Source organism: Quercus robur, chromosome 5, assembly GCF_932294415.1.
Source record: "Quercus robur chromosome 5, dhQueRobu3.1, whole genome shotgun sequence".
Classification (NCBI taxonomy): domain Eukaryota; kingdom Viridiplantae; phylum Streptophyta; class Magnoliopsida; order Fagales; family Fagaceae; genus Quercus; species Quercus robur.
In genome coordinates, this window is record NC_065538.1 from 69533209 (window position 1) to 69546364 (window position 13156).

Below are 13156 nucleotides of genomic sequence, written 5' to 3' on the forward strand. Positions count from 1 at the left end.
AAAATTATATTAGGTTTTGAAAGATAGATTAAATACTTGTGAACTTTGAAGGCTGGAGCAACGAAGCTGGGTTGGGTATATCGAGCAACCAGCAGGAAGATGGGTCTCGCGTTAGCATAGCAACGTCGGTGAGTGGCTGTTTGGGTCTACGACAGGCGACAGCTAACAGGGACTGGGACGGGTTTGTGAGATGGGTCTCGTGTGGTGGCAGCGTCACAGCATGGGCGGCGGCAAGATGGGTCTCTCTCGCCTCTCACTCTCTCAGTTTCTCTCTGTACTACTCTCTGCTCTCTAAGTCTGTCTCGCCTCTACCTTTCTCTTTCTTTTTTTTTTCAATTCGTTTTTCTGTTTGTTTTGGACTACTAGGTTAGTGGGTTTACTCTTTTTTTTACATGGGCTGGCAGACTCAATGGGATGGTTTAGTATTTTTGAAGGGGGGGGGGGGGTTGGGCTAGAAAGAAAGGGGGGGCCCAAGTCTACTTCTTGTTTTTTTTGGGAAAATTTATGGGATGGTTCAGTATTTTTGAAGGGGGGCTGGGCTAAAAAGAAAGGGGGGGCCCAAGTCTACTTATTGTTTTTTTTTTGGGAAAATTTACTTACTAAAATTTTTTTTTTGGGCCTAGGGGCGGCTTGGGCCCCCTTTGGCCCCTACCTGGGTGCGTCCCTGCTTTAACACCACCAACAGTAGTGATGGTGGTAGAGCTATAAAGCACGGGTACTTCATTTAGGGTGTCGTACCGGTATCTTACTCATGTCGGATATGAGACACGCCTAAGACACTTCTAAATATGTGTCCTAGTGTGTGTGTGTGTGTGTGTTTTTTTGTTTGTTTGTTTTTTTTTTTTTTTTTTTTTTTTTTTTTTTTTTTTTAATTTGCAGGATACAAGAATAAGAGGAATAGTAACCATGCATTTAAAAATTAATAAATATTATTATTCTTGATATATATTCTAATTTCTAAACATTCTTTAATCGTAATGAATTCACTTTATTATCCATTATTACTCTTAAATTGATATAAATTTAACATTATATGAAAAATAAATGCTTAACAATCTATAGAAAAAGAAAAGAAAAGAAAAAAAATATATATATATATATATCAGGGGTGAAGTCTTTCCTTACCACCATTAGCTGATGATCTATTTCAGTTTCTGGCTGAAAGGGATCTCTCATATCAGTTCCTGAAGGTGAAGGAGGCTTTTGACTATCTTGACTAGTGCTATCTTCTTCTTGATCAGCAACTGAGTCTTGCTTGGCTGTGTAATAAGGGGTACTAACCTGGGATTGGGTTCTTACACCTTGAAGCTCTGGTCCTAGGTCTCTCCTAGATCTGGGAAAGGGTGCTAGGTTCCTGGATGAGCTACACTGGGATGTAGGTCTATTTCTAAGAAGGATAGTTGGTTGCCTAAAGGGTTTATGTAGATCTACTGGGGATCTAAACCTGGGTTCATCATAATCAAAAGGTGTCCTAAACCTAATTGCTGGACAAAATTTAGATCTGGATTTCTATCTGGGTTTTGGACCTGTAGATAATGATTCTCATTTTCTAGAGTTCAATTTGTAGGGAAGGTGACTTCAGACCATTTCAGGGTTCTAGGGACCTGAACTTTGGATCTAATGTCTTTGGTTTGGATGAGAGTGGTTTCTCCCACCTTTCTCTTGTCTATAGCTAGAACATTCATGTTCGTCCTGATGCACCATATATATATATATATATATATATATATATTAATAATTACTGAATAGATGTGCTTCGTTTATGATTCTATCACATTCTCAAGAGGCTACAACATTGTCCCACAAGGCCACAATGTTGTAGACTCCACAATAATTGATTATTTTGGTTCTTTCATTGTCTTTTTAATTGTCCCTTGTTTTGAAGTGATATTGTTTCATGCGTCGGTTGATTGAATTTTTTTTTTTTCTTATAAGATAGAATTTCTATTCTAGCATAATCTAAGTGTATATGTGTATGAAGCTCCCTCCTTAAAACTTGAACCCGACCCTTACCCCCACACCCCACAAGATAGAATTTCTATTCTAGCCTAATCTAAGTGTATATGTGTGTGAAATTAACTCCCTCCTGAAAACTTGAACCCTGCCCTTACCCCCCACACCCCACAAGCACTTATACTTGTAGAGTGACCGCCGCACCAAGGGCGAGCGGTGGTTCGGTTGATTGACTTAGCCATATGGCTTGTGTTAGTGTTCAATAAATTTTCATGATTAATTCACCTTACCACAAAAAAAGATTTGGTAGATCTGCCATTTTCAATCAATAATTTCTATCTTATTCACTTTTAGTTACTCGAATAAATATCTATTTCAATGGATTAAGATCTAGCCAAGGTTAAGAAAGGTTCAAATTCAAGCTAAATTATGAGTCTGGTAAGGCATATTCTGTTCTTAAAGATATTCAGATTACTTTAGGGATACGTTTCCTGAATGTTGTTGAATTTAAAAACCATTCTTGTTTGTAACCCTACCTTTTTTAAATTGCATGTCTAATTCATTCTGATGCTATAGTTAGTTATATTCTCTTAGTATGTTAATGTGTCTAACATTTTTTTTTTTTTTTTGGTATTATTTGAATTTTACTGGTTGGCCCTGAAGCTGACAGTCTTTAACATTGTCAAGCCTATATGAAGATTTGTGGTCTGAAATGTAAAGATGATTACATGACGGTAAAAAAATTAACCTTTAGCTCCATTTATGGTTCTATAATCTATTTTATTAGATAGCTAAGCTTCTATACAAGAACTTTCTAGCCAAGCGCATATAGCTACACAAATCTACATATTATAATACTGTCAATGGAATACAGGACACCCTTCAACCTCTATGCCAGGGGCAGTGGGGCAACTTGCAAGTGGGCAGTGATCATCTAAATCCAATCCCCACCACCTTATTCCATTGATGTCTCTAATTTGTAATGTGAAATAGCAAAGGATGGCCATGAAAGCAACTCCAGCATCTAGCCCAGCTGATAGAATGTAATTGTGCCTTGCCCACCAGCCTTTATATCTCCTATACACAAAAAAGTTGAAGAAAATGCCCACAGCACCCCAACATAGGTAGTTCACAGCCCTGGCTGGTGGCATTCCTCCTGATCCACCTATGATGATTGGCATGTTAATGAGCCTTATCCACTTTTTTTCGGGAAACAAGCGTGAGAGTACCCACACAGGCAATGGTGCTAGGAAACCAATGAGAAAGAAATAGTTCATCTTAGAGTACAGGCCTAGCCGGCCAAACATGCGAAGTGGGCTGACTACACCCCATATGATGGAAGCATTGTAGAAAACATCATCTCCAGGGCATGTCCACGGGCTTCCTTCTGGAAGTTTAGATGGTTCACATATATGTTCTACTGAGGTCAAAAGCCACCAAGCTGTGCCGAAGTAGACTGAGGATGCAACTAAAGTTCCCACCAACTTCAGCAGGAAACATAGATAAATATTAGTATTTTTACTTTTTAATTTAATATCCAAAGGTTCTAGCAAAATGTTAGTAGTGGATGGTAAATTGAGAACAAGATTTTGTAAATGAAAGAAATCACCTGAACAATAAACATGGATTTTGGAGGAATTTTCATGTAATGGCCTAGCTTGAAGTCTGACAGAAACATTATTGCTTGTGTCATGCTAATGTAGCCATAGGTCTTGAAAGCCACATTTGCAAGAGGTCTCCCAGGATACATGTAACCAATAATCATCTCAGTGATGACATTAAGTCCTGGTTCCTGCAGGCAGATTTTACAATAATGATTAAACACAAAGAACAAGAGGACAGAAAATTATATGCTAAATACCATACCTGGTTTGTGGTAGCAGTAATTACGCCAATTGGGAGAGTGAAGAATAGAGCCATGACAATTGCTAGCAGGACTCCCCAGTAAGGGAGTTGCAATTGTCCGCCAAAGCCTTCACAAGTAAGAATGGCAAGTCCAACAACAACGATCAATAGTACGTAAAACCACCATTGAGGGACAGGGTCATAGTTTTTCTTCATGAGTCTAGTGTGCACATCCCCAAACTTATTGTTGTATGTTGCCTTTGTTTGTTGCCAGATTTGCCTGCACAAAGAAAGGCAAAGATACATGGAAATCAAACCTCTGAGAGCACAAAGTAACATATATAATAGTTAGTTGCTCGGAAAAATGTAAGTTAAATTGGCAAATTATTATGCACAAATGTTCTTTTCATGGATAATTTCAAAATACCTTCCATGGAACAGTGCAACATGAGAGATTGTTGCAGCCAATACTGCAAAGCTAAGACCATAAGCATATACAAAGAAGATGCTGAGATTAATTTTGCTATATCCATCATATCCATCTTGATTGAATTGGAAGGTTGTATCATTCAAAACTACTGAAACATTGTATTTTCCACCATCAGAGTTGAACACGTGTGATGAGTAAATAGGAAATCGCTTTGCTTCATATGAGTTAGTCCAGTAAGCAATAGGAATTACTATGTAGAGAACTATGAAAAACCCAGCCATTATGTTAATGATAGCAAACCCAGGGGTGGCTAAAGGAGATCCTAGGAAACCAGCTACAGTGGACCAATCAAGGGCAAAGGAGCCAATACCAAGCCCACGAAGACCAGAACCAATTTGTTGGGCTGTGACTGAGTCCTTCCATATCCAACAAACAAAAGACAGAGCAGTTATGGATGGAAACAGATAGTTGGGAACAATATAGTATGAGAAGCTTGTTACAAGGACCACAATGAAGAACTGCAGCCTTGTTAGTCCTCCCTTAGGCCTAGTCTCAACATCATGCAATGCCCTACAGATTCAAGAATATGACTTGAGAGAGATAATGAACTATATTTCCATTATGCATATATATTATAGAGAGAGAGATAGAAGAAGAAGCAAAGTGAGGGACTAGGGGCACCTAAATAGAGAGACTTGAACCAAGTTGGAAGGCCACCACATGTATGGTGAATCAACAAGAAACTTTCGAAATAGTCCTGCCCATCCATACCCTAGCAACTGAATAATCCATAATATTAATAACTTAAGATAGAAAATGAAGTAATTCTAATGATTCTAATCTTATAATTTCACTCAGTAAAATACAAACGCAGAAATCACCTGGGTGGTATGACTTAACAAAATAGCTGCCAGAGGATGCATCCCTCGATGATAGAATGCCTTGACAATGGTAATAATACCAACTGCATAAACTGAGTTTGAACCTGAATTGGCAAATATGGTTATCAGGACATGCTCCTTCAAGTTGAAGGGACCTGGGTTCAACGAAAAGAACCATTTTGTTCCTGGAATGTGAAAAAGTTTGTTTGGTAGATATGCTGCCATAAACCTTCCTATTGGAAGTACTACAATTTGGGCTGAGACCGATGATATATATAATGCATTTTGGCGGTAACCAAAGAATTGATTCAAGAATGCCAGAACAGCACAAGATGTGATCCCCAAAAACCATGTTCGAAATGTCAAGCAGGGTAATGTTGGATCATCTGTAATTGGGACTGTGAGTCGAACTTGTTCAATTGGAGAATCATTTACTTCTTCTGCAAAGCCACCAAAACAAAAGGATAGCAAATTCATATGGAAAGGTAAACTTTGCAATCAGTTTCAAAGTATAACAATTACTAGACAGATAGACAAAATCATTGGAAATATTATAGGACAGAGTTAGTGAATTATGTACATATCCCAAAATTCTTTTTGTCTAAACATATTTGAAATATTTCTACTATGAATTCAAATCTAAACTAATCATACTTGCTTTTGGCCCATATATGAGTTTGTTCAACATCAATTGTCGAAGTATGTTCTTTCTATTGTTCAGTCAATAGAACTTGAGGCAAGCATTTCTAAAATATATGCTCCACTTCTGGAACATGGATCATTAATAAGATAATAGACATTTTCAAGCTTGAGAAAGCTCACTATAGAAGAACATATATTCTAAACTTTGTGTAATAATTTGGTACTCCTTGACTACAATGGTATTCCACTCTAATAAAAATAAGCCAGCTAATACAAAAAACACAACATAACCTTAAAAGAGTCATATGGAAAACTTAATTACTCTAGAAGTAATTGGTTTAGAGTAGTATGTCAGCTCTAGGAGTACTTAATAAATTTTCATGAACTCTTTTAATTATCTTGTCTGTTCAAATTCACACCATTGTATATCAGCCCATATTGATTAAAAATAAGAGACATGCATAAAGATGTGATAATTTTGAGCTATAACAGATACTATCTTGTTTTTATTTTCTCCAGGGATATGATGATGTTACTTTTTTCTGACAAAAAGAAACTCAGAAGGAAAATGTTTACCAGAGCTTTCAGAATAAGTATGGGCAGCTGGATCAAGATTGTTGTGTTGAAAAGATGAAGGAAGCACATTAGTATCTGATTTCTCCATGCTTCACTACCTACACTTCTTTAAAAAAATAAATGAATAAGATGAAGCTATATATTATAAATATATGAGCTGGTGGTAGCATTAATTCACGTAGGGCTTATTCCTGTCATTCGTGTACGTTACAATTTGTTTTTATTGCTTTCACTGTCATTCTCTCTTGCTTACATTTTCATTCTCTTTCAAACATTTCCATTTTTTAGTCTCTACCATGAGATAGAACTCCTAGCAGCCATGAGAGTGTGCTAATCTAGGTATCAATTCGGGTTAGCATGTCGGATTTGTGTTGTGTCGAGATAGTGGTATTCAACTAAATAACTCAACCCTAACCCGACCCATTTAATAATCGTGTCGTGATCTTTCAACCTTAGCCCGACCTGTTAATAAGACAGATTGACCTGACCTAACCCATTTGACACGCTTAATAAACAAGTTGTGTTGAGTTGACACAAATGTAATACAACCCATTTCAACTTACATAATATTAAATATAACATACATCTAGAAATAATTTTTTTTTTACATCCCAAAAGCGGTGCATACATTTCAAGTTTTCAACTTACATTCAAAATAATATAATTAAAAAAATATATACAACATTCACCTAGAAATGAGTTCTTTACACTTCAAAAGAAATGAGTTCTTCAACTCTAACCCGACCTGTTAATAAGACGAGTTGACTTAACCTAACCCATTTGACATGCTTAATAAACGAGTCGTGTTAGGTTGACAGGAATGTAATACAACTCATTTCAACTTACATAATATTAAATATAACATCCATCTAGAAATAATTTTTTTTACATCCCAAAAGCGGTGCATACACTTCAAGTTTTCAACTCACATTCAAAATAATATAGTTAAAATATATATATATATATATATATATATATAACATTCACCTAGAAATGAGTTCTTTACACTCCAAAAGAAATGTATACACTTCAACCCAAATTCAAAATAACATAGTTTAACAAAAATAAAATAACACAGTTCAACAAAAATATAATATCCTTAGAACTCACCATATGCTAAGTATCAATATTGAAAGAATTGGAGCAAACAGTAGACTAATCCTGACTATGACTACAAATATCATCCATAGATTCTTTGTTGAACCATGGCCTTAATGAACAATTAATATATCTCATATATTAATAATTGCACATGAGTTCAAAGTTTATAGAATAAAAACATTATGCAGAAAAAATTATTGCAGAATTTTGAAACACCAAGAAAATGGTTTCCTTTAATTCTAAAACTCACTAAATACATGAGAGAGAGAGAGAGAACAATAACCAGTTTGAGACTTTGAGTAATACGACTGAAATAAAAAAATAAAATTAGATATTTATAAGAAAGTTTAAAGATTTAGGGTTTATAGGGTTTAGAGATCTAGTGTTTGTAAAGTTTTAATTTTCAATTATATCCCTTGTAAGTTTTTGTAATTACTCACTTTATATATTTTTAAATTTAAAATATATGTTGAATATAAAAGGTATTTGACAAATCTAAAATAAAATAAATATTTATTTGTTATCCAAGTTAAACGGGTTGTGTTAAGTGAGTCATTTCGGATTAACACAAATAAATTGGTGGGTCAAATGTGTCTATTGCAGGTTATACCGGTTAACCCGCTTATGACATGTTTCTTATCGTGTCGCTTTCGAGTTGACCCATTAATGACCCAAACCCATTAAGGCCCAACCCTAACCCGCAAAAATCTATGTTGGGTTCGTGTCATGTTCATGGGTTGGGTCGAACATTGACACCCCATTGCACATGTAACACTTCCAATCAAATTGTTCTCTCTCCTTATAAAGGACTTCATACTATGAACGGAAATTCTTATTACAAACTTATTATTGTACAGTCCATACAAACTCCCTTTTGAAACATGATTTTATAATTTTAACAGAAATTATGTTTTGAAAACACAATTTCAGCTCATATAGCAATGTGTCACTGTGTATATAGTAAGTGCATAATAAAGAGTGCATGACTATCTAGTATGAAACCTTGTCCCCACTCCAATTGTAATCAGACGAAGACCATAAGCTTTCCACACACTACATCAATTTTGATACCACTTGTTAGTAAGTTTTTCATCCACTTGTAGTACACCACCGTCAAATCTGATACCACCTATTAAGACAATAACAACAAATTAAGGATCGTGAAACTACATGCATGTTGACATGTTACCTTAATTTAAAAGGCTTAAGTTTTTTATATGTTTGGACTAATTTATGCTAATTTTAATCACTCATTTATGTTACTTAATTCTTACCATACAAGGTTGATCATCCATACTCACACTTGAGTAATTCTTAGGTACTCTCGGAGTACGAAGAATTGTGCTCTTTCCTCTCACATTCATAGTAGAGTTCACTTATTAAATTCATAGTGGAGTCCATCATGAACGTAAGAAAATGGAACACAATTTCTTTGTACTCTGAGAGTACCTAAAATTTTTCCTTCACACCTAATTAAATATGGTCTAAAGGAACAATGATAAATGATTCTTGGAATATCTAGTGGTTGGGATGATGCCAAAACTATATTCCCTTTTCTAATTGAATAAGACATCAATATTTAAAGCCAAAATAAAGACTGACAAATAAATCTATGATTCATAGGATCTGATTTTTGTTTAGGGTATTTATAAGCCGTCTCGTCCCAACTCCAATTGCAATCAGACGAAGATCATAAGCTTTCCACACACCACATCAATTTTGATACCACTTGTAAGATTTTCATCCACTTGTAGTACACCACCATCAAATCTGATACCACCTATTAAGACAATAACAACAAATTAAGGGTCGTGAAACTACATGCATGTTGACACGTTACCTTAACTTAAAAGGCTTAAGTTATTATATGCTTGGACTAATTTATGCTAATTTTAATCACTGATTTATGTTTCTTAATTCTTACCATACAAGGTTGATCATCCATACTCACACTTGAGTAATTCTTAGGTATTCTCGGAGTACGAAAAATTGTGCTCTTTTTTCTCACATTTATAGTAGAGTTCACTCATTAAATTCATGGTGGGGTTCATCACGAACGTAAGAAAATGGAGCACAACTACTTTGTTCTCCGAGAGTACCTAAAAATTTTCCCTCACACCTAATTAAATATAGTCTAAAGGAATAATGATAAATGATTCTTGGAATATCTAGTGGTTGGAAAATTATTGAATACTCCGATAGTACCATAAATGCGAACTCTCCCCTCTCACGTGAATTGTAAGTCCCACCATAAATTTAATTAGTGTGAGACCCACAGTTATGTGAGAGAAGAGAGTACATATTTATGGTACTTCGGAAGTACCCCAATAATTACCCCTAGTGGTTGGCATGATGCCAAAACTATATTCCCTTTTCTAATTGAATAAGACATCAACATTTAAAGCCAAAATAAAGAATGACTAGTAAATCTATGATTCATAGGATCTGATTTTTATTTAGGGTATTTATAAGCCGCCTTGCTCCAACCCCCCCCCCCCCCCCCCGGCAACCATAAGTGAGGAAAGATAATAACAATGAAAAGATACATTAATAATAATAATAATCGCCCTGAACCCATAAAGCCAAATCTTTTTTGATCATATTTTTTAATAAAAATAATTTTTTAACAATTTTGCATTCAACCACTGCATTACACTGAAAAGGAATCCTCCTCAAGAAATCTAGAATCCTTTTCACCACAAGTTCTAATATGTTTTTTTGATGATGCATAAAATCATCAGAGAGTTGGTCATCTGTGAGTGGCGAATGAAATACTTGAAGAACAAAAAGAATGAAGAACCCACAAAGAGCACTGATGGGGTGCCGACCAAAAACCCTCTGAAAGTTAAGTCAATGATAAAAGAATCTCCAATAACTCGAAAGTGTAAGAGTTAGGAAATTTCACATACCTTGGAGAAGAGGAGACTTGGTGCTTATATAGTGTGCATTTGGGACAAACTGAAAATTTCAACTTATTTGCAATTTTAGTTTATTTTTGGTACTATTCATGGGTTCCATTATATTATTCAATTAAATTTTACCTTTATCTACAATATTTTCAGTAAAAAGTTTTCAGTTTTAATTAAATAAGTTGTTCCCAAATGGATACATAGTGGTATAGGACGGGTTTAACTTACCTCTAGTACTTTTTTAACTAAAGATGTCCTTTTGTTTTAAATACACAATAGCAAGTGGTGAGGTTTTAATCTCCACATTCTATTTAGTTAGTGGGTGATGTGGCAGTTTCTCATTATAACAAATGGAGATTCCAATTAAAAAAGTACTGAAGATAAGCCAAACTCGTGTTGGACTAACCAAGATCCCATGAACATAGAATCTTTCCTTGTAGGGAAGATATGGAGTTAATGTTCCAAGATCTTCAAGCGTTACTTCCCATATCGGAAGGATACAAATATGTAGAAGGATCTTTGGACGTGGTGTACAAGTTCTTTCCATATAGGAATGCATGAGTTGAGAACACACAAATGGTGTAAGACTAAGTGTAATCCATCGTCAGTATTCGGTAACCCAATAGGTACTTTCTTACCCGACGGTGAATGTGAGTAGAGAGCATGGTTGACGTTGTATCGTAATCAACCCAAAGGGTAAAAGGAGACCGAAGGGCAATCCAAACCCAAAGGGTAAAAGGAGACCAAATGGTAATCCAAACCCAAAAGGTAATAGGGGACTGATGAGCAATCCAAACCTGAAGCGTAAAAGGAGACCGATAAATGGGGGCAACCAATAAATTATGGCTTTTGCTCATTAATTGGACTTGTAAATTATTAACAAATACATTTTTTCTTTTTCAAAAATATAATTATGCCTAAACATTACATATAGTTTTAAGAGTCTTGTTAACAGGGGCATCCATTAATGAAGCATTTAATGGCAAGTATTTTCCCACTTTTAAATAAGAGAAATGATATGTTTACAATATATTCACAGCAATATTTTCCTAACATTAAAAAAGTAATTTCAATGTTAGGAAAAAATTATAACCGACAATAATTTACCACTTATGATTTGTTGTGAAAATCTTATGGACGCAATACTTTTCTTTAAATATATTAATAAGAAAAGCATTCTCATTGGGTAATGTAAAACCCATCAAAATACAAAATATATGATATTGTTAACAAAAAATGCATAAAAACACCAACGTCGCATTTTGCATAAATCTTTACAACTTGCTACAATGGTTGTGTAAATAGGGTTTGGTTAACAAGTACCTTTATAACATTTGTTAATGAACCATTTTAAAAAACTTTTTACCACTTTCATGAGAAATATAAAAAGCTATCAAAAATGTCTTCTTTTTTTTTTTTTTTTTTTTTTTCTTTTTCTATAAAAAAATTTCCAAAATATTTTCTGAATCATTGCCTTTAGGGTATCTATTAACTTTTCCCGCATAGATATGCATAACCACTAGCATAGTGAAAAAGTTTTTTATTCATTTTTCATTCTATCTCGCCTCTAACGCCTGGCTCTTTTCTCTCTCCTATTATAGCATATTAGCTTTAATATAATATTATTAATTTAATTTTAGGTATTGTAAAATAAAGAATAAAATGTAAAAAAATAATGTAAAAGTGGTTATATAAAATAAATAAATAAATTTTTTTTGTAAGAAAATACATTTTTTAAAACATAAGGGGATGGGAATGCTCTAAACTAACACAAGCTACTACTATCTTTGGATTCAAGAGACAAAAGTTTGAAATTGGTTTGGTTTTAATGGATCAAAGAAGGAATAACATATTTGAATCTTTCACATCGGCTAGAAAACAGGGCATTAAAATAAGGGAAATGCTAATGAGTGCCCTTAGGGCATTGGTTAAGAATCCAATTAAAGAAAGTTTTTATGGAAAAAGAAAAAAAAAAAAAACAATTAATGTTTTAACTATTTTTTTCATTTCCCATAAAAGTGATATCAAAACTTTCTTTATTTGGATTTTTAACCAGTGCCTTAAGGGCACTCGTTAGCAGGACCCTTAAAATAATAAGACAAATTTGTGAAAATATGGGCCTTTAGCTCCACAAATTATCCAATAGGGTGAAAAGGAACATTTATGAGCCTAAACAGATCCTGAAGGGACACATAGATCCTGATGTGAGTTGTCACATTCACAGAGCATCATCTTGCATACTTCTGTGAATTGGAATGAGAAAAATCACTCAAACATGGTTCATTATCTTCTGTAGTTTGCCATCACTTTGTCCTTTTAACGATTTAATTCACAGCTTCAAACTGTCCCCAGTAGGTTTACTAGTCTAGTCCTTATCTTTATTGCAAGTTGTGCATGAGTCATGACATCCCTTGTGAGAGGGAAGTATAGTGAGTTGGGTGCATGGAATAGTTTCTACTTTTAATAGTCCTTCTCTAATGTCGTTCTTAAATGAATCTGCTCAACTTTCTAGAAATTATTCATCAAAACCAATATTCTGTAAGTTCAATTTCTGGGTGACTTGCTCATTGATTGGTCCCATAAGCATTTTCACCCTAATTTCATGACTATCCTATCTAATTGTATTTTAATTTCTTTTCTTTTTTTCTTAGTAGGTTTACATTTATTGCACAACATACACAAACATCTCAATTAGAAAATTTCTAAACATTGTTATACTTCTAAACATTTTTGGCAATACATGTGGGCATTTCTTCATGGGCCAGTAATAATTCTATGTTTGCCATAATGAGAGTAAGTGCTCCCAAAAGTCCAAACTT

At 34.5% G+C, this 13156-nt stretch overlaps 1 protein-coding gene across 2 annotated transcripts in view; it reads right to left on the reverse strand.

Annotated features, from left to right (window-relative positions):
* Window positions 1–2682: 2682 nt before the first annotated feature.
* Window positions 2683–13156, reverse strand: part of LOC126726856 (oligopeptide transporter 1-like) — a 67719-nt gene continuing 57245 nt past the window's right edge. Inside the window, exons 1-7 of one of the 2 annotated variants that reach the window (XM_050432260.1) lie at window positions 6328–6580; window positions 5110–5549; window positions 4910–5007; window positions 4226–4798; window positions 3820–4078; window positions 3563–3745; window positions 2683–3437 (exon numbers count right to left, since the gene is read on the reverse strand). In XM_050432260.1, coding sequence (XP_050288217.1) covers window positions 2814–3437; window positions 3563–3745; window positions 3820–4078; window positions 4226–4798; window positions 4910–5007; window positions 5110–5549; window positions 6328–6415 — 2265 coding nt within the window. In that variant the 5' untranslated portion in view covers window positions 6416–6580 and the 3' untranslated portion in view covers window positions 2683–2813. Of the gene's footprint in view, window positions 3438–3562; window positions 3746–3819; window positions 4079–4225; window positions 4799–4909; window positions 5008–5109; window positions 5550–6327; window positions 6581–13156 lie in introns of those variants that run through there. The other variant, XM_050432262.1, reaches the window with a different exon arrangement.